At 38.4% G+C, this 22,837-nt stretch overlaps 1 protein-coding gene across 3 annotated transcripts in view; it reads right to left on the bottom strand.

Annotated features, from left to right (window-relative positions):
- Nucleotides 1–22,629, bottom strand: part of CDK8 (cyclin dependent kinase 8) — a 115,725-nt gene extending 93,096 nt beyond the window's left edge. Inside the window, exon 1 of one of the 3 annotated variants that reach the window (XM_040448077.1) lies at nucleotides 21,866–22,629. In XM_040448077.1, the coding sequence (XP_040304011.1) occupies nucleotides 21,866–21,993 (128 nt within the window). In that variant the 5' untranslated portion in view covers nucleotides 21,994–22,629. The remainder of the gene's footprint in view (nucleotides 1–21,865) is intronic. The other 2 variants (XM_040448076.1, XM_040448075.1) reach the window with 2 other exon arrangements.
- Nucleotides 22,630–22,837: the final 208 nt, after the last annotated feature.

Below are 22,837 nucleotides of genomic sequence, written 5' to 3'. Positions count from 1 at the left end.
GGGACAGAGAGAGACAGAGCATGAACGGGGGAGGGGCAGAGAGAGAGGGAGACACAGAATCGGAAACAGGCTCCGGGCTCTGAGCCATCAGCCCAGAGCCCGACGCGGGGCTCGAACTCACGGACCGCGAGATCGTGACCTGGCTGAAGTCGGATGCTTAACCGACTGCACCACCCAGGCGCCCCTGGTTTTCTAAACTTCAAATCCACCCCTTTAATTTCCAACCTGAAAGACCCAACCCTTTCAGTTTATATATTATAACATCCTTCTCCCAATAATCTTACTTGCCTTTCTCCAAACCTGTTCTGATTATCTTCCTACAAAATGACAACACTTGTCAAAAGTAAAAAGGTACTACAATTTTGTACAATAGTAGAATTACATTTTCTACTTTGTTTTTAATACGTGATCTAAGTGATAACAGTGAATACCTGCCTCCTTTGCCCAACTCCCGCAATATGTGTTTTCTAGAGATACTCTCCCCCTACAACTTTCTGGAACCCATTCAAATGCTTATAACAAGAACAAACATATTTATACAACCAGATCCTATTCAAAATGCATAGTTTACTGAGCCAAGCTTGAACACCTGCACTGAGCCAGAGCAACAACAGTGTGTTTCAATATATGAAAAGGGTCATCTGGCCATTTGCAATCAACAAGTATTTACAGTACTTATTATTTACTCTATACCAGCAAATACAGGCAAGTCTCTTATAGCATGAGTTTTTTTATAACATAATGTAATTACAACCTCACCAATTAGGGGAAAAGAATCAGTATGTGAAGGCACTGTTATTACAATGCAAAATGGAATCAGCATAGAGTAAGTAGGAAAAATAATAGTTGCATCCAAACAATAGATAGATGCACACATAGATAGATGCACTGTTTGAGTGTCTGGGGTTCTTCTGGGATAGAATTGTTCTGTTTACCCAAGCATTGTTTTTTCTTTTGTTTACCACTGCCAGTAATAAACAAAAGAATGCATGGTCAAGGACAAAGGTGATAGGGATGTCTAAGAATCTTCTGAGTAGACTAAATGGTAAAGGAGTAAACATATGATTTGTTTCTGTTAACTTGTCAATAGATACAGTACTTCCAGGTTACGCTTATAAAAATACATATATCATACATAGCAAGTCAGCAGAAACCCTGTAATCCCCTCTCCCAATGAAAGAGCTGTTTCTTTAAGGGTTTTTTCATAACAAAACATTTCTCAGGAACACAACCATGACATTATAGCAGAAGCACTATAGGTTATTATCTGAAAACAAAACATACTTAGGAAAATCATCTACTAATAAACATCTCAAATTCTTCTTGACAGACGTGAATTAGCATTAATTGGGCACTGGAGAAATAGGGAATCACGAATAACTGAACAAAGCAAGATTAATAAATATATTAAAGTACACAAAACTTAGATGGCCTTACAAGAGCTTGAAAACTTTGTTTACATGCTTTATCTTACCATGTTATACAAAAGACCTCCGTGAGATGAATTCATTTTACAGATGAGAAATCTAAAGTGCTCAGATTAAATGAATTGCCCAAGCTCATAAAGCTAGTATAATGCATGTAAGATGTCAGTCTCATATCTAATAATGTTATGAAAATAAAAATTACTAAGAGGTCTTACCTAACAGAAAAAAACTAGAAACATTACCATTTAAAATCAAAAGTAAAGCAAAAATATTCCACCCCCAGCCAATGCTGGTTACTTTAGATTTTCTAACATTGAAGAACTAGAAAGAGATTAATAATAAAACTAAAAACATAATAGGAAAGAGTCACAAATCCATTAAAAAATTTTAACTACACAGGAACAGAAAGTTTATGGCTATTTGGCCACCATGGTAGGTTAATGGGGATTCACTGAACTATCTTTACTTTGGGTATGTTTTTAAAATTCCATAACAAATAGTTAACAAATCATTGTTAGTATAAGTATGTCACAAATAATTGCATGAGATCAAATGACACACAAAACTACACATAAGACTACTAAAACAAATAAAGTACCTAGTAATAAACAATATGTAGGATCTATAGGAATGAAACTGCAAGGCTTTATCAAGATTCATAAGATAAAATTTGAACAAATAAAAACATAACCACGCTGCTGAATATAAACAGTAATTAACACATTAAACACAACTTAAATCCACGTCAAAAAATATTTTTTAGAACTTGAATTGTTGCTTTTAAAGTTTACTTAGAATAAATGGACCAAAAAACTAAATTTTTTTTAAAGAAAAGTTATGAAAGGGTACCTCACCAGTTATTATAGTCTATGACTTTAAACAATAGGGAAATAACACAAGAATAGACAGATCGATGGGCTGGCGGAGAAAGTCCAGAAAGAAACACAAGTGTATATGCGAACTCAGGGTAGTGATAAAGGTGGCATTTCAAATATACCGTGAAAGAATTATTCAACAGTACTAAAAGGACTACAAAAACTACAGTTAGAATCCTGTATAACATTGCTCTGACAAATACATTTGATCAAATAAAATTTAACTGCAAAAACTTTTTTAACCCATAAAAACGCTAGAAGAAAATGTAAGAGGGGCACCTGGGTGGCTCAGTCGGTTGGGCGGCTGACTTCGGCTCAGGTCATGACCTCACGGTCCGTGAGTTCGAGCCTCGCGTCGGCCTCTGTGCTGACAGCTCAGGGCCTGGAGCCTGTTTCAGATTCTGTGTCTCCCTCTCTCTGACCCTCCCCCATTCATGCTGTGTCTCTCTCTGTCTCAAAAATGAATAAATGTTAAAAAATAAAAAATAAAAAAAAAAGAAAATGTAAGAAAAAATGTATATAATAAAGTCAGGGGCAGTAAGACAATGAGATTTTATTACACATTAATATTTCCTAAGTGTAAAAATTGACAAATGAAAAATTAGAAATACTTACAATATGAAAAAAAGAGTTGGTATCCCAATAAACAAGGCACTTTAAAAAAAAAATTTAAAGAAGAAAATGATAGGAAAACAGGCAAAATATGGGCAATTCACAAAAGAAATTAAATAAGGAATAAATAAGAAACTATAAATTTAAATATGAATGAAACAAAAAGTAAAACCATGATTCCATAGGTTTCCTATCAAATTTGCAAAGATTAAAAGAAAATTATTTTTAAAATTATATAATAGAGATAATGATCAAGAAAGTGGCAAACATTACTCCTGTTCATTATGAATGAGATTACAAATAAGTTCAACTTTCTTGGAGAAAATCTGGCCTTATATATCAAAAACCTGATTCAATAAAGCCACTTCTAGAAATGTTTCCTACAGATAAAATCATGGATGTCTACAAAGATGTAGCAACAAAATTTTAACTGCAAAAGATACTTGAATGTAAAAATAAATATATATAAGACACCACCACACAATACAATAAATACACATTAAAAACTTAATAGAAAGATGGTAAGTAACATGGAATATACATAATTTATTGTTGAGGGAATGAAGCAGGTTTAAAAACAATAGGCACAATATGATCTGACTTTTAAAAATCATGACTAGAAAAATGTCTGGGTGGCCAAAGTAAGGTGAATTTTATTTTCTTCTTAGCATTTATTTGCACTGTAAGTTCTACAACTGATACTCCATTATTCCCATAATTTAAAAAGCATTAAGTTGCATCTTTAACTGACAACTGACGAGGGAAGAGTAAAGGAAAACAATATGGGCAGATGAACTCTGAAAACACAACTGTTTAGTACAGAAATCAATACATGCATACATATAAATTGTATACTACATTTTAGGATGATTTTCATCAGTGATTAAAATAAACGTTTGATGAATAAAAAGTGAACCAGTTACCCAGAAAACTTTGTAACCTAAAGCCATATGTCTAAGGTATCCCAATCTATTAGAAAAGTAAAAGATAGTAGCAAATGCAATCAGAGTTTAATCTTTATGAACCACAGATTATTCTAAACAATCTTGAAAAACAAGAATAAGGCTAGAGAGAACTCACACCCCTGATTTCACTTACTACAAAGCTACAGTAATCAAAACACTCTGGTAATGACAAAAGGACAGACATATACCATACAGACCAAAAGAATAGAGTCTAGAAATAAACGCTTGCATATATGGTCAAATGATTCTTGATAAAGGTGCTTGGGCCAGTCAATGGAGGAAAAGACATCTTTTCAACAAGTATTTGAAAAGTGGATATCCACATGCAAAAGAATGAAGCTGTACCATTACCTAATACCATATACAAAACTTAACTCAAAATAGATCCATGACCTCAATGTAAGACCTAAAACTAGACAAGTCTTAGTAAAAAACAAAACAAAAAAAAAAAAAACAAAAAAAAAACCAACAAAAAAAAAAACCACAACAAACAAACAAACAAAAAAAAACAAACCAGGGTGAAGGCTTCAAAACATTGGATTTAGCAATGATTTCTTGGATAGAACATCAAAGGCACAGAAAACAAAACAAAACAGACAAACTGGACTTTATAATTTTTTTTTAATTTGTGTATCAAAAGACAATATGCAGAGTAAAAAGGTAACCTGCAGAATGGGAGAAAATATTTGCAAATCATGTATGTTATAAGGAATTAATATCCAGAATATAGAGAGAACTCCTAAAATTCAACAACAAAAAATAAACCACCAGTTCAAAAATGAGCAAAAGACCTGAACAGACATTTCTCCAGAGACCTTACCAATGGCCAATAAACACATGAAAAGATGCTCAACATCACTAATCATCAGGGAAATGCAAATAAAACTGTGAGATCCCAGCTAATACCCATCAGGATGGCTACTATAAAAACAAACAAAAACCAGAAAATAATAAACACTGGCAAGGATGTGGAGAAACTGGAACCCCTACGCACTGTTGGCGGAAATGCAAAATGATACAGCCACTGTGGAAAACAGGATGGCAATTCCTCAAAAAAATTAAGAACAGAATTCCCATATGATCCAGCAATCCCACTTCTGGGGATACATCAAAGAGAACTGAAAGCTGGGTCCTGAGATACTTGCACACCCATGTTCACAATAGCATTATTCACAGTGGCTAAAATGTGGAAGCTACCCAAGTGTCCATCAATGGATGAATGGATAAGCAAATTGTGGTATATACAATGAAATGTTACTTAGCCTTAAAAAGGAAGAAAGTTCTGATATATGCTGAAACATAGACAAACTTTCAGGACACTCTGCTAAGTGAAATAAGCCAGTTACAAAAAGATAAATATTGTGTGATTCTACTTATGTGAAATACTTAAAGCAGCAGACACAAAAAGTAGAATGGGGTTTCCCACAGGCTGGATGAGAGGAGTAGGGGGACCAGATACAGTATTACTGACCAGATACAGAGTTTCTATTTCACAAGATGTAGAGAGTTCTGGAGATATATGGTGGGTGATGGCTGAACAACAATAAGAATTTACTTAATATCAGTGAATGGTATACTTAAAAATGGCTACAATAGTAAATTTTATATTCAGTGTATTTTACCACAATTTAAAAAATGAAAAATAAAATCTTGAAAAAGAAGAACAAAATTGGAGTTCTCACACTTCCCAATTTTGAAACGGCCAGTAATCAATGTCGTGTGGTACTACTGGCTTACGAACAAACATAGATCAGTCAAACTGAATGGAAGGGATAAGAAACAAATCCTACATTTAGGACCAACCAATTTTTAACAAAGGTGCCCAGACAATTCAAAGATGCTGGGACATCTGGATACCCACAAGCAGCAAAAGAACGAAGTTGGACCCCAACTCCCATGATATTCAAAACTGATCACAGACCTAATCTAAGAGTTAAAATTATGAAACTCTTAGGAAAAAACATAGGAGTAAGTTCTTTGTGACTTTGGGTCAGACAGCAGTTTTTGGATACAACGCCAAAGTACAAGTGGCAAAAGAAAAAATAAATACATTGGATTGTATCAAAATTAAAAGCTTCTGTGCTATAAACACCACCACCAAGAAAGTAAAAAGACAACCCAGGGTGGGAAAAAGATTTGCAAACTATGTATCTGATTGGGGTCTAGTATCCAGAATATGAAAAAAAAAAAACCAAAAATCTACAACTCAATAATAAAAAGATAAGCCAATTCTATTTTTTTTTTATTTTTTTTTCAACGTTTATTTATTTTTGGGACAGAGAGAGACAGAGCATGAACGGGGGAGGGGCAGAGAGAGAGGGAGACACAGAATCGGAAACAGGCTCCAGGCTCTGAGCCATCAGCCCAGAGCCCGACGCGGGGCTCGAACTCACGGACCGCGAGATCGTGACCTGGCCGAAGTCGGACGCTTAACCGACTGCGCCACCCAGGCGCCCCTAGATAAGCCAATTTTAAAATGAGCAAAGAATTTGATTATGTTTTCCCAAGATGTACAAATGGTCAAAAAGTACATGACAAGATACTCAACATAATTGTCATCAGGGAAATGCAAATCAAAACCACAATGAGATACCACTTAATACCCATAAGGATGGCTATATTAAAAAAAAAAAAAAAAAAGGAAAATATGCGTTGGCAAGGATGTGGAGAAACTGGAACCCTAGTGCGTTGCCGGTGGGAACGTAAAATGTTGCAGCCACCGTGGAAATAGTTTGATGGTTACATAAAAATTAAGCGGAGTTAACATATGATCTGGCAATTCTACTTCTAGGTATATACCCAAGGAATTGAAAGCAGGAACTTGGATAGTTGTACACACCAATGTCACAGCAGCATGATTACAAAAACTGGTAACTCAAATATCCATCAATTGATAAATGACTAAACAAAATGTGATACATGCTAAATCACTGATGAGCCTTGAAAACATTATGTTAAGTGAAAGAAGCCAATCACAAAAGACCACATACTGTATGATTTCATTTAAATGAAATGTCCACCGTAGGCAAATCCAGATGCAGAAAACAGATTTGTGGTTGCCTAGGGCTAGGAGGTTGAAGGGAAAGGGGAATGACTGCTAATGGGTACAGGGTTTCTTTAAGAGGGAAAAAAAAATTCCAAAATTAGATTGTGGTGATAACTGCACAACCCTGTGAATAAACTAAAAAAACAGGGAACTGGACGTTTTAAAAAGGTAAATTGTATGCTACGGAAATCTTTATCTCAATAAAGCTACAAAAAAACTTTTATAAACTATACAATTATAACTTCTTGGAAGGTATTACTAATATTTTCTGATGAAGACAACTGGGATTTAATTTCCCTACTTAGTACACTGCAATGAAATCAAAAGTACTTTTAACACTTTTAAAATAAATAACTAGTGGCAAATGTTATCTTACATTCCAAAACGTTTCTGGGATAATTATAGTACAGAATTTCACGAAGGCAAAATGTAATTGTACCGCATTCTGACTGGAGAACCAGCAAGCGTACCTCCACTCAGCAGGTCCCGCTACAAAGTGCGGTAGAAACAGAGCAAAGACACCGCGCGCGTGATCAACGTCAAAATACCAGGGTTTGCGGGCGTTACAAACGGTTTGTTTTTGATGGCACTGAAAACTTCAAGTACTTAAAGAACATCAGGCTGAATCACCTTTTAGAATTGAATGGTCCAATCCAAAAAACAAACAAACAACAAACAAAAAACCAGAAGAGAAACAAATGAAGTATGAGAAGTATGTACTACTTTGATAGATTTCCATATGTTTTTTTCACTTACATACTTCAGAATCTAGCTCATGTCACAAGCCTGAAGGGGATCTGCAGAGGTCAGCTAGTCTTGGCTAAAAAAAGGATAATAGTTACTTTCAACTCCAGGATATCTGGTTTAAATTTTCAAGTAGAGCTGGACTCATTTGTACTAAAATAGATTTTAAGATTTTAAGAAGATAACATGTTTGCATACTCCTTCTGCTTCCTAACTCCCTATACAGAGTAAATACCTTCCAACTTCTGTCCAGCAGAAATTATGTCTATGAATAGAGAATTATTTTTAATAGTACTTAGAACTTTAAAAAGTCTCTTTGAAGTTAAAATGCCTCAGAATTATCTTATGGATAATCACCTGCCTGCTTATCTACCATGAATGATTACCTCTGCTGAACACACACAGTCAAGCAATTCTATCGGCAGAATGAGTCCATGGAGACAAGCCCACAGGTCACTGAAACAGGTGACAAAAGCACAAGGCTAAAAAATAAAAAAAACTACAAAACAGAAAAAGCAAACCAAAAAGTGGGAGAAAGGAAAATTTGGGGTGAAGATCAGTGCTGGGTAGAGAATGAAAGGAAGACCAAAGCCAACCAACAGGAAAAAGAAGGGATCATCTAAGCAAAAAGTAAAAGAGTCAGTGTTAAACAAATGGTTGGAGGTAGAATATATCCAGAGCGTTAGTTATTTGTAATAGGAACACAGTGTACCAGCAGTTTTGAGTGGGAAACAAGAAACACGATGAAGTGAACATGAAATAAGATGTAAACATAATAATGACTGCAACTTTAAACATCCACATGGCTCTTAAATATTTCTAGCCCAGCAAGTAATCTAAAATGCATAACACTATGTGGGCAAAGAGAACTCAAAGCAAAAAGTTCCAAAAGAATAACCTAAACCATTCTAACTTTACGATGTATTTAACCCCTATGGTTCAAACATCCCATTACTGTATCTATTCCCACTTCTTCCTTCAGGTAAGTTTTGTTTGTGGAGTTTTGATGGGAGCAAAATTGGTGTAACCTGTTTAGAGGACATTAAGATTGTCCACAGAAGAGGCTTAAGCCCAGGCCTATTAAGATTTATTTCTAGGAAACTGACCTGCGCTTCACCAGTCCTGCGGTAAGGTACCAGGGTTGTTATCAGTAACTTGTGCTTAGGCATAATGACCAGTTTCTAGAACTGAGAGAAACCAGGAAGGATAAAAATCCCTGTAGATACAGCAAGGGAACTTCTCTTACTTCATGAAAACTTTACTCTGCACCAGTGGCATCAGCGACAGCAAATATCCCTGTGGGGAGCCTGGGGACCTGGGGACTTCTGCCTCCACCTGAAAGAATGTTGTGTGCAAAGACAGTAAAGGACATTTGTTGCGGTGCTTTTTAGAAGCACACATAAGTGAAAGAACCTAAAGTCCCCTCAACGGAACCAGTATACTATGTTCTATCCATAAAACAGAATGATAAGCTGATGAACTGAATTGCGATCTACGTGCGGGTACTGATCACCGAAACATATGAACTGAAAAAAAGCAAGGCACGGACTCATACACATAATACCATACAATTTGTGTTTAAAGATAATGACATATGGACCTTTCTAACTAATTCTGACACATAACCAGGGAGCCATTAAAGAAATAAGTGATAAAGGTAACTTCCTAAAAATAAGAGCTGCACACAAAAAACAATACCATGAATAAAGTCAAAAGACGTTTGTTTCCACAAACTGTAAAGCATGACACAAGAAAGCTATCAGCGGACAGCTCTGGGAAGAAGGACCTGGGTGGCTGGAGGAGATGGAGTGAAAACACACAAGTCTACATTTCCTCAGTATATTTACATTTTTTCATGTACATGTAGTATTGTCTGCTCAAAATGAATAAAGTATTGCAATAAATTTTGAAGTCTATCCATACATAGATATGCTTCTATATGCATAGACACAAGAAGATGCTGACAATGGCTATTCTAAAGAGGGAGACTCAGATTGTGGGCTTATGTACTGTTTAAACAGCCTTATGTACTGTTTAAATTTTTTATCATGAGCATACATGAATTTTATAACCCAATCTTATTTTATAAGAAAAATTTGCTTGTTGAAAGTACATAACCTTTGACCCTGAAATTCCATTTCAAGGACTAACTACAATTGGAGAACTGCAGACATATTTTCTAGGAGGTCCTTTGTTAATTGTAATGGCTAAAATCTGGAGACTACTTACATTTTTTCTATCACTAGAGAACTGGTTCACTAGATAGATACATATTTACATACATACATATAATGTAATGACTGCAATAATTAAAACTGATGGTTTAGAACTATATTTACTGACAGGAAGAGATGCATAATATTCTTGAATGAAAAAAATGTTAAGATCATAGATTTCATTAATCTCTACCTACATTCATAGCATTATTTGGAAAGATGATAAAGAAAATAGTACTTGTCTCCAGTAGCAGAGTTAAGGCTTTTGGTTTCCGTATACATTTCTTGGGGTGCCTGGGTGGCTCAGTCGGTTGAGCGTCCAACTTCAGCTCAGGTCACGATTTCACGGTTTGTGAGTTCGAGTCCCGCATCGGGATCTGTGCTGATAGCTCAGAGCCTGGAGCCTGCTTCAGGTTCTGTGTCCCCCTCTCTCTCTGCCTCTCCCCTGCTCGTGCTCTGTCTCTGTCTCTCAAAAGTGAATAAACATTAAAAATAAATAAAATTTCTAAAATTTCTAGTTTCTGTATACATTTCTAGACTACGAATTTTCTACAAGAAACCTGTAATTGTAAAGAATTATAATTCTTTTATAATCAGACAAAAAAGCGATTTTATTTTTTTTAAAAAAAGAACTATCTCAAATACCATGGAATGAATGAATGTACAAATAAAGAGCAAGTCAGCATATACAATTTTAGCTTCAATAATAAGCCAATGTGGAAACAAAGGTGGAAGTGAACTTTTCATTGCTTGGCCCTGAATAATAAGGCTACCCATAAAAGTACCACAAAATATTCTGGATAAAACCTACAAAGCGAGTTATAATTTCAGCTCTAGTGTCCAAAAATCTTTTGCTGAATTTTTCTTCTGTTTAAAATACTTAACCAAGGGATGCCTGGGTGGCTCAGTGGGTTAAGTGTCCAACTCTTGATTTTGGCTCAGGTCACAGTCTCATGGTTCGTGGGTTCAAGCTCTGTGTCAGGCTCCGCTTTGAGCTCCACATTGATGGTGTGGATGGAGCCTGCCTGGGATACTGTCTCCCACTCTCTCTGTCCTCCTCCCCTGCTTGCTCTCTCTCTCTCTCTCTCTCAAAATAAACAAAGATTAAAATAATTAAAAATAGAGGCGCCTGGGTGGCGCAGTCGGTTAAGCGTCCAACTGCAGCCAGGTCACGATCACGCGGTCCGGGAGTTCGAGCCCCGCATCAGGCTCTGGGCTGATGGCTCAGAGCCTGGAGCCTGTTTCTGATTCTTTGTCTCCCTCTCTCTCTGCCCCTCCCCCGTTCATGCTCTGTCTCTCTCTGTCCCAAAAATAAATAAACGTTGAAAAAAAAATTTAAAAAATAAATAAATAAAATAATTAAAAATAAACAAATAAAATACTTAACCCAAATACTTCATTATCTCCCTTGCCCTGTGTGTGGCATAGGGTATGCCTACCACTCCTTCTGAAAACACTCTTTCCTTGGTTGGTATGATGTTACCTTACAAGGCCTTGGCTGTTCTCCAAGTTGCCATGTACAGCCAATAAGTTGTGCACTGCACAACTGCTGGTGCACAGTGGGAATGACCCTGAGTTTTCTCCTCCTCCTCGGGACTCAACTTGTTGGCCTCCTGGATGGACATCTGTTTCTCTACATTCTGTCCTAGGACCTCTTCTTACTCTACACTTTGTCTAGGCAATTTCAAGATGACTCGAAGCTATTACTTCAAGTACCTGGTTAACTCCCAAGTTTTTCCCTATCCAGATCTCTATCTTGAGCACTACACTCATGTTATCTGCCTAACGGACATTTCTTCTTAGATGTTTAACAGGTACATGCATTTCAATACACCAAAACTCAGTTCATCATGTTCCCCATCAAACCTGCTCCTCTTTCTGTTTTGGCTATCTATGTGAATGGCAGTATCTTGCTGCTTATGCCAGAAACCTAGACCTTACCCTTGGTTCTTCTGACTCCTTCCTCTCTCACATTCAATAAATCAACAGGTCCTACCAATTGTTCGTCATTCCCTCTGTCATTCCCTAATTCAAGCCTCTAGCACCTCTCACCTGGATTACTATTACATTTTCCCAACCCCAGTTCCCCGTAGCTACTAGCTATTCTGAGTCTGTTGTCAAGCACTCTTTTTAAATGATTAATCTGAACTTGCTACCTGTTTAAATCCTACAAATGGTCCCCATTGTCTTCAGAATCAAGTAAGAAGTCCACGACATGATTTCCAAGACTCCACTTACTTCTCCAACTTAATTTTTTGTACCTCTCACCCTACCCGTTACCACTCTCTGCAATCTGGTATTGAAACTCTTCCAATTCCCTCACCATACTATCTTTTCTTCGTATCTCTATAAATGCTACTTGACGGTGGCTCCAAAGGGTCCTGGAGACAGCTTTAGCCTTCCCTCCTACAACATAACATAAAAGCTCTCGAAATCACTTCAAATAAATAACTTAAGTTAAAATTTGCTTACTACACATCATACTCCCTTTTCCACCAGATAGAACTCCTTCCTTTATAAAGAAATTCTGGAACCAGATGCTACTCCTCTAGCCTGCACTGTAACTCCCCAACCTTCACTCACTCTTATTTACTGCCCATTCACTCGTGTACCTTCTAATTATCTTTCAAGTCACAACTGAAATACCATCCTTGAACCCCCAAGAGCAGATCAGATACCCCCACGGCAACCTATGCATCTTCCCTAGTGCAGCCCTACCCCCACTATGCTATAATTACCTTTTTACTTGCCTGCATCCCTGAAAAGTCTGTAAGTTCCCTGAAGACTTGGATCCTGTCCTGTTCACTGCTGAATTGCCAATATCAGGCACAGAACCTGACATATTAGAGACATTCTGCAAATAGCTACCAAATAAATTAAAAACATAAATTTACCAAAAACCAAACACTACAGCTAAAGAGAAACTATAATGAAACATCAAATATTTAAATGATTTGACTTTACATTTAAAAGGATCTTCAATGTTGGGTCAACATTAGAAAACGCATTACAAGGAATGTTTTACTTTACACAACATTTTCTTGGAAAGTGTGTATAAACTGAATTTTTTGCAAACTAAGTCATGTGGTAAATACACCAAGAGAGCTTATGTACTTAAAGAGATTCTTTCATAAAGTGAAAAAAAAAAAAAAAAACTCCAAATAAATTTATTCTACACGAACTCAAATTTTCACAATTGGCTCTCCTTAAAACAGAAACCTTATGGGGCGCCTGGGTGGCGCAGTCGGTTAAGCATCCGACTTCAGCCAGGTCACGATCTCGCGGTCCGGGAGTTCGAGCCCCGCGTCAGGCTCTGGGCTGATGGCTCAGAGCCTGGAGCCTGTTTCCGATTCTGTGTCTCCCTCTCTCTCTGCCCCTCCCCCGTTCATGCTCTGTCTCTCTCTGTCCCAAAAAAAATAAATAAACGTTGAAAAAAAAATTTTTTTTTAAAAAAACAGAAACCTTATAAAAATAATTTTTCAATACTCATGTCTGCTTTCCCCAGAAATAGGACTTGGTTAACATTAAGTCATGACACCACTGATGGACAAGTTTTAGGTTTTTTAAATCTCTTTAGTTCTCTCGACAACCTCTAAATTCGGGTGTCTAGAAACATGTACAGTGGTCCTTGCATCATGATGTAAAGAATTCCTGTCCTTAGGATGATTATTCGCTGGAACTCATGAGCTATATAATAAAACCATAAATTTTAGAGAGCTGTCTCAAGAGATGAGTAACTGAGTTACCTTGCGTCGTAGGAGCCTAAATAATTTATTCACATAACAAAAATAAACTCCAAATATCGATCACGGAACATCACGATTTAAACACAAATGTCAGTCTGGTTCAGAGACTAATTATATTTTTCTTAAATTTACAAATAGAGGTTTGATCTCTCCCATTTGAATTGATTTATTTACAAGGTATATTTCAGAAAAAAAGCTTTATTCTTTGTAGTGGTTCAATTTTTCAAATACCTGGGACTTGTATTTGGCTCACCTGATCAACAAAGTTTGCCCTGTCTTTGACTTTTGGTTTTGTTCAATTTTGTTCCTGGTAGCAATACAGCCAGCCGATCAAACTTTGCTTCTCTGGGTATTTTCACAAGATGCTGCTTTTCTAGTCTCCTATAATATGCTCAAGTTTTTAATTTCAGCAAATTGAAAAGGGACACTTTCAAATATGAATTTCATGTACACCAAAAATAAAAAAGTATTAAGTACCTGTCAACATTTGGCAATGTGCCAGGAACTGAGGGGAACACAATTACTGCCCTAGAGGAAATCTATAATATCTAAGCCATAAACATCCACCAGAAAGACCCAAAGGACACATAAACATTAACCACATATACTCTGAAGCAGTTACACAATACATCTATGAAGGACTAAATATGTTTTGCGGGGTGATTAGTGAAGAGGGAATTACTGGAGTTGTATGTTAAGATAAAGTAGTTAGAATTTCTGAAGCTAAATGTTAGAACCTACTTCAGCTGGGGGGAAAAATTTCCAGCACAAGGTGCTGCCTGAGATAAAGTTCAGAATGGTGGTCTGATTTGATGGAGGAGCCAATTTTATCCATTTGCACTTCAGAATCCTGCAATGGACTAGAGAGTGAACACTCCTGGGTCTCACTGTCAGGTCTCACAAACGAAGAACAAAGGTCTTGGTCCTGCACCGAAGTCAAGGTAAAGCCACTCAAAAGTGGTTCTCAACTGCTTTGAAAAAGTGTGGCAGTTTCTCAAAAAGCAAAACCTGGTGTTACCATACCTGGCTATATGCCCAAAAGAACTGAAAACAAAAATCCCACATGACAACTAAACATCAATGTTATAAGCAGCATTAGTCATTATAACCAAAAAGTAGAAATAACACAAAGGTCCACCGACTGATGAATGGATAAACAAAATGTGGTATATCCACAGAATGCAATACTGTTCAACCATAAAAAGGAATGATACTGATACATGCACAATGAAGATGAATCTTAAAAGCATTAGGCTAAATAAAAGACAAACAAGGCCACACACTGTGTAATTCCATTTATATGAAATGTCCAGAACAGGCAAATCCACAGAGAAAGGAAGTAGATTAGTGGTTGCCAGGAGTTGGGGAGATGGGGGATGTGGAGTGATGGCAAACTGATACGGAGTTTCTTTTTGGGGTAATAAATGTGCTGGAATTAGATAGGGGTAATGATTGTACAGCCTTGGGAACGTACTAAAAAGCAGTGGACTGCACACTTTGAAAGGGTGAATGTCATGGTATGCAATACATCTCAATTTTAGAAAGGGGGTTCTCAGCGTATTTTCTGCCATAACGCATCTGAAGGACATGACATGACTCCGTCAGTACAGGCAGCTTACTACAGCAGGGACTGGTTTTGGGACTCTAACAACGACCATAATAAAGACTCTTGAGACTCATGACACTAAAGGGTCTTCAAGGATTATGATCAAAATAACAGCTGAAAGTCACTTTTTAGTCACAACATCAAGTCACTTTAGGTAACAAGAAATACCTAAAGACAAAAAAGCTCTTAGTAGTTTCTAAGGAACAAAGAGAGGACCAAAGCCTACCTAAGCTGGTGTGAAGGAAAGGATTTACAAACTGTTCTGAAGAAGGAAAGGACAGTAGGATTTTCATTCTCTAGCAGCAGCTAAGAACAGAAAAAGAATAGAAAAAGGATAAAGAGATAGTGAGGATCAGATTCAACAATAAAAGGCACTACAGGAAAGATGACAGCAGCCACAGGGGATAATATGTATTTATCAACACTGATCTGGCATATACAGTTCCCAAATTACATATGGATCACGTTTCAAATGTTGGTAAATCATAATTCTGAACACATTTGCCAAGAGAAATAATTGTTGAAAAGTAGGTAAGTTTGCAAAATGGCCTACAATAATTTATAATAATCTGTCATTATTTCTATTTTCCTAGCTGAAATCCAGTAGGCTGGAAGCCATCTCCCCACCTCCCATCTCTTCCCACATCAGATTCCAACAAGAGAAATTCTCCCTCTGGGAATTTGTTGCCACCACCATCTTGCAGGACAGAAAACTCTGGCTCCCTAGTTCTCATGGAGGTGAGGCCGAAGTAGAATCATCTGCTATCAAGAGCTGTAATCAAAATGGAGTTCTGCCATGGCAGCTTTACATATGAGGGAGAAATTCGTAAGTCAGCCAATGAATTTCAGAGGCTGCTTGTACTCTGATTCAGCAACATTCTTGTGATGGGAAACTGCCGCACAGAGAATTAAGGTGCTCATTGTGAAATAACAGAAACCTCATCATGTCCAGTGGGTACAATGGATCATCTGTAGTGCACGCACATAGCAGGACACATACAGCAGGAGCTCAACGGCCAAAAGGTGGGGAGGGAAGGCGGGAGAAGGAAAAAAATTCAAACCCACACAATCTGCTGGGGTCTGCAAGAGCACAGTAAAAAAGCACGTCTCCTTACCCTAGTCCTCTGAAAATATCCTATCTGATGAGCTCTTCCCCTTCTTTTAAGAGTCAAACAAAACGCTGCCATCTTTGAGAGGCTTTCCTTGAAAACCCTAAACAGGGTTGGCAGTTTCCATCTGTGTTCCATTAGCACCCTGTATTAATTATTATAGCGCTTATTAAATCGCTACAGTTTATTTACATTTGTTTCCCCAGTAGATACCTCCTCAAGTAATGGAATATTTTATTCATCTTTGTATTACCAGTACTTCGGACAGTGCCTGGCACATGCAAGAGTCCAATAAATATTGGTTAACGAATGACTGTATGGATTTCTTCAAATGTTGAAAGAAACAGAAAAAGTAAAAATCAAATGAACAGCTCCCAAATGAATTAATTTGCCAGTCTTGCTACTAAGAAAATGGGATTTAAGCATGAAACCTCAAAGTGGCCTTACCAGTAGATCTGAAGGCACTGAATATCTAAGGTAGACAAATTCAACAGTGTCCCTTTCCATCACATTTTTAAAAAGTTATAAGGAATACTCTTTCCTGGGCATGCAAAATCCTCAGTAATGGGTATGTATGTTGTATTTGGCACTTCTGACGTCTAAAGAAATACTTAAGTCAGATTGAACATATATGCAGGGTTCAGCAATATTCAGAAGAAAAACTATCCGATCCCTTCAGGGGAAGTAAAGGGTTCCACCACGTTCTGATCATAGTTAAGGAAATAAAACTGAATTAAAGCCCCATTGCAGACTGAATCAGAAGGGTCCTTTGTGCTAGCCACCAAATGAGTGGTTCACTGGAGTGGGAACAAGCACAGTCCCTAAATCCCAATGTCTTAAGAGATAAAGATAATGGAATGCTACAGCAATAAAGCCAGGTAAAATAGCTGGTATGTCTTTGGAAGTTAACCTAACTTCTTTCAGGCAGTTGGTGAGAACCTACATTAAAGCATGAGACTAAGAAACAAAGATGTGTATCACTGCCTAAAGTGAAATTTGTTTTAGTGGCTGTTTACCTAATCTTGCAAAAGTATTACACTTTATATTCATAATTTATTTCCCCAAATCATAACACTAGAAAAGACCTTAAAAAATTATCAACTCAGGGCGCCTGGGTGGCGCAGTCGGTTGAGCGTCCGACTTCAGCCAGGTCACGATCTCGCGGTCCGTGAGTTCGAGCCCCGTGTCAGGCTCTGGGCTGATGGCTCAGAGCCTGGAGCCTGTTTCCGATTCTGTGTCTTCCTCTCTCTCTGCCCCTCCCCCATTCATGCTCTGTCTCTCTCTGTCCCAAAAATAAATAAATGTTGAAAAAAAAAATTAAAAAAAAAATTATCAACTCAAGCCCTCTAATCTTACAAATAAGGAAATCGAGGTTTACAAAGGGCAAGTGACTTGCCCAAGGTCATACTGGTAATCAGATGCGGAGTCTGAACTCAAACTCAGTATTTGTCTCCCCAACTTAAGAGTTTCTTCTACCAGAAGACCTTTGGTTCCCCCTCCACACACATACATATATGTGTATATATGTGTGTATGTATAGATACACCGACGTATCTACATAAACACTTGTTGCACTTGAAAAAACCAAGGCTGTTCAGAAATGTATTGAAAAAGTATACCAATTGGGGCGCCTGGGTGGCGCAGTCAGTTAAGCGTCCGACTTCAGCCAGGTCACGATCTCCCGGTCCGTGAGTTCGAGCCCCGCGTCGAGCTCTGTGCTGACAGCTCAGCGCCTGGAGCCTGTTTCAGATTCTGTGTCTCCCTCTCTCTCTGCCCCTCCCCCGTTCATGCTCTGTCTCTCTCTGTCCCAAAAAAATAAATAAACGTTTAAAAAAAAAATTAAAAAACAAAAAAAGAAAAAGTATACCAATTAATTGAGTTAGTTGAAAAGACTACTCCTCTGATAGGTAAGACATTCATGTTTTCCAAATGACCCACGAAAACACCAAATCTCCACGTCTAGGTTTATATTTGCCTTAATATATTAGCTTTATGAGGCATAATGGTTAAGAGCATGTGCTCTAGAATAAGAGGACCTTTTGTAATCCCCTAATTGCAGCTCTGACATTTAATCAGTCATATAAGCATAGACACTTTTATCTAACCTTTCTAACAGCTTAACCTTTCTAACAGTTTCCTCACCTGTAAAACTGAAAAACAGAACTGACTTGATATGGTACTTTGTGAGGATTAAATAGATGATGAATGTAAAAGGGCTTTGCCCAGGACCTAGTAATACTCATTAATTTAGCTATTATTATTACTGCCTCCTAATTTTTGGGTTGCCTACAAAAATGCCCCAACAAAAGTTTTCTGTATTATTTCTGTCTCTCACAAACACACACATATAATCCCAATTATATATAATCTGTTCTTTTGAACACAGAGTACAGCAAATTAAGAACCCTGTTCAAGAAAACTGCTTTTGCTTTTCTTTTTTGGAGATCAAACTCTTACCTCAAATTGATTTTTAAATGCTAGAAATGTCCAGTCCCTGTAATGAGAGTTTAGAATTTAAAAACACAAATTGTCTTGTCTTCTCACACTTTTCCATTCTTTCAAACAAAATGAGTTTGGTTGCCTAAATTGTACAAAGAGGAAATGCAACTGACTCAGAAAGAAAATGAATCTCCCTGCTTCCTACTGAGTACCCTTTTGGTGTTCAGACACAAAGGACACTATCTCATTTATGGTGACAGTGAGAACAAATTATTTCCAAGATTTATTGTGCATTTATGCTTTAACTCTATTAGAATCTGAAATTAACACAATTACAAAAGGTCCTTTTTCCATATATATAATCATGCTTCAAATAAAGTATTTCCTCCTTCCCCACATTCCTTAAAATGCTGAGTTTATTTTAAGTGTGGTATACTAGCAGGATAGTATTAATAATTCTTTGAGTCAAAGAAATGACCTTATGAGCTGTTTTATTTCCTAAAACTTAATAATTTAAGAAGCTAATACCTCCAGTCTGAATTCTTTTACTACGTGCTCATATTCTGTGATGCTTGCTGGAAGACTGAAAAGATACATTTATGTGCGTTTGTTCTAATAGACAAATAGGTCTAAACAAAACCCACTTCACCGTACATCTCAGGATTCTCTTTAAAGGTGTTATTGTCTGCATTCCTAGAGTACTCTGAAATTTCAGTTACAGAATGTATAATTTAATTTGAAAGTAAATCAATACTAGAAACAAATTATTTCGTCATCATCTTTTTACAAAAGATTAAACAGCCACAAATTTTATTTTACCAGGACTAAAATGCATTAAATTACATTTCACTGACATAAGATCAAAAGAACCTCATAAATACAATGCTATATTTCACTCGAGTGATGAGGCTGTGAGAAGCCAAACCAAAAATATTCCCTCTGGAAAACAAAAACTGTCTTAAGTAATTTTAAAACTCTCTTGACATTTGATCATTTTTAAATTTTTTTGAAGTTCATCCTATAAACAAAATCATTAAAGGCTGCTGGAAAACAAGCCCAAAAATTATAAAGTTTTTTTTTCCAAAATGCAATGGTAATTTTCAGCTATCACAAATGACTAAGAAATGTTTACATGCTGTACATTTAGCTATTTTTAAATTGTATTAATTCTTCTAAAATTATTTAGTCTAAATTAAAACCTAACTATGAGATATAAAAGGTGGTTAAAAGTACCTCCTGCCACTAAACAATACCATAGTTTTTAAATAAAATATAAAACCAAAGTTAATAAATTTATATATTTTATTAGCTTAAATCAGTAATTTATGGAAATAGAACTGGCTTCTCTCAGAGAGATTAAAAATAATTTAGAGTCACCAGAATTTTACAAAGCAGATGACAGACTGGTCAAATGTACTACTATGTGTAATCTCATGGCATTGGGAATTTTCTGAATATGCCCCAAATTACATAATATTGGTGGAAAGAGAAATGGTTTAAGGCTTTTGAAAAATATTATATGAGAAAGATAATTTTTAAAGTACATTATTAAACAATACTTTGATGAAAAATATAAGCAGAGTCAACAGTAGGTAGATATCTCCAGATGCAGATTTCTCAAATGTCACCAGATTATCCATTCCACTAAGTACTTTTAAATACATGCAGCACACCAGAGTATCAAGTTTTCAAATCCCTATCTTTTGCAGATATCTGTACTGCTTTAACTGCTCATATAAGCACTGAAATGCACATACCAAGTTAATTAGAATCACCATCTTCCTTTAAGAGTCCCTTTTAAGTTATTTGAGAAAGACACCTCAGTCAATCTAAGAAAAATGTTGAATATACACTTCCTTTTCCAATATCCAGAATATTAAAGTATTTATAAATATGGCTCCCCCAACTTACTTCAGCTTTATGAACGGTTTCTTTTTTTTAGTGCTAATATAGTTCTGAACAAACCCTCTTACCTAATTCGGGGCGGGGGGGGGGGGGGGGGGGGAAAAGCAATTCTTTTAAATGTGAAAACAGCAGCTATCAAATTGACATTGATATTCGAGTAAAGCTACTTTGTTTATACTGGTATCTAAAGATTATATAATAAACTCTGACATGATTTCTCCCGCAATTTTCCATAGTGTCAAAGGCAATAGACAACATCAACATAACGTTTGTACAAGAGGAAAACAAGGAGTTAATAAAATATATTTTCCCCTCAACTAAGAATTGCCTTCTCTTTTGTCAATAATACACGACATTCATCTACTGACAAAGGAAAAATGAACACTTCACTTGCCTGTTTAAGAAACTCAATTGGGAGCATTACCAGCCATAGACTTAATTAAGTTATTTGCAGGGGAAAATATTTAAAGCAAAGAGACGATTTACAGCTTATTGCCAACAGCTAAATTTTGGGGGAACAGGCCTGAACACGATAGCCCCTATTAGTCCCTTGCCTTTTTCCCCACCACCCACCCTGCACCAAACCCCCATTGTTCTATGTAAAACTCACAGGTTAATGGTATCTAAATAACAATTGCTACATTGAGCTTACAGACGATCCCTATGAAGAACTCTTCAGCATCACATTTACTTGCTGCTTTCTTTCTCCCAAATAAAATCCAAATTTGGTAATAAATCAATCACAAACTGGTGGAGGAAAGGATCACAGCTTCCCTTCCAGACTGATGGATGTCACTCCAGAGGCGGGCGAGGAAATCCCCCCGAAGGCTACCAGCATAAATGGACCCCTCCCCCCGAAAACCATTTAAACTGACGGTTTTACTACGATTTTTTTTTTTCAATCTAGAACCGAAACCCTTGAAAAGTATACAGCCCATGGAGTAGCAGCTCTTTTTCCCTATTAGCCACCGAAGTAGAATACACAGGCAGGATTTCGTGTGGGCTCGGATCCCTAGTACACCACTTCCTCCCCAAACCTGGCTGGCAGGGCCAGATTCGGGTGTCAAGGAAGTGGGAGACCGGCGCGCCGGCGCCCCACTCTCCCTCCGGGCTACCTGCCTCGGCCTGCGGGAGCGCCGCCCAGCGCGGACACCGGCACAGACACAAACACTCACCCATCTTTCCTCTTGGCTTTGTAGACGTGACCATAAGTGCCTCGGCCAACTTTGCAGCCCTCGTATTCAAACAGGTCCTCGACCCGCTCCCGCTCGCTGCTCAGCTTCACTTTAAAGTCATAGTCCATTGTCACAGCCTCCGGGGCCGGGGAGCTGGGTCGGGGGGCCGGGGGACAGGGGTGGGGACCGGGGAAGCACCGGCAGCCGCAGCCCCCGGGAACCCGCCCGCTCTACGCCCGGCGGCCGCAGCACCAGCCCGACTGATGCGGCAAGAGCAGGAGGAGGCCCCGCAAGAGCGCGGGGGACATCCAGGGGGGCGGCGGGGCAGAGGCCGGCCGAGGGGGTGGGGGGACGGGGAGGTTCCCCCGGGCGAAGGAGAGCAGAGGGACGACGGCTGGGGGTGGGGAGCGGCGTCTCTGCCCTTGTCCCCGCGGGCTCCCGGGGCGCCGGCTCTCCTGCTCTCTCCTGCCGCGCGTTCTGCTCCCGCTGCGGGGAGCGGCGGGGCGGCCGCGGCGGGCTCTCCTCCTCTTACACTCGCACTCACGCCTCACCCTCTCTCTCACACACGCTCACACTCACTCACTCACTCTCTCACCCATACACTCAAACAGAAAGGCAGCGCCGCACAACAGCCGGTACCTCCTCAGAGAGAGGAGGAGGGAGGGAACTCGCGGAACACGGCCACAGCTGTCGCAAAAACGTCGCGAAGTCTCGGGCTGCCTCCGGGCCTCCCTGCAGCCTGCTCCGCGGCGCCAGTCCGGCCCCGCCGGGGCCCGCACCTCGAGGATCCGGTGGAGGAAGCAGGGTAGCCACTGCCCGAAGCTGCCGCCAGAAGCACCACGTGGATTGTCCTGACGGCGGCCAGAGCCCCAGACTACATTGCCCAGAATGCACAGGCCACCGTCGTTGCCGCCCCTTCGACGACTCCACCCCACACAGTGGTAATACGGGAGCGTTGCATGATGGGATTAG

The sequence above is a fragment of the Herpailurus yagouaroundi genome, unplaced genomic scaffold, assembly GCF_014898765.1.
Source record: "Herpailurus yagouaroundi ecotype Mexico unplaced genomic scaffold, PumYag 197, whole genome shotgun sequence".
Classification (NCBI taxonomy): Eukaryota; Metazoa; Chordata; class Mammalia; order Carnivora; family Felidae; genus Herpailurus; species Herpailurus yagouaroundi.
The sequence above is the reverse complement of the archived record's forward strand: the minus strand, read 5'-3'. Positions and strand labels throughout refer to the sequence as shown.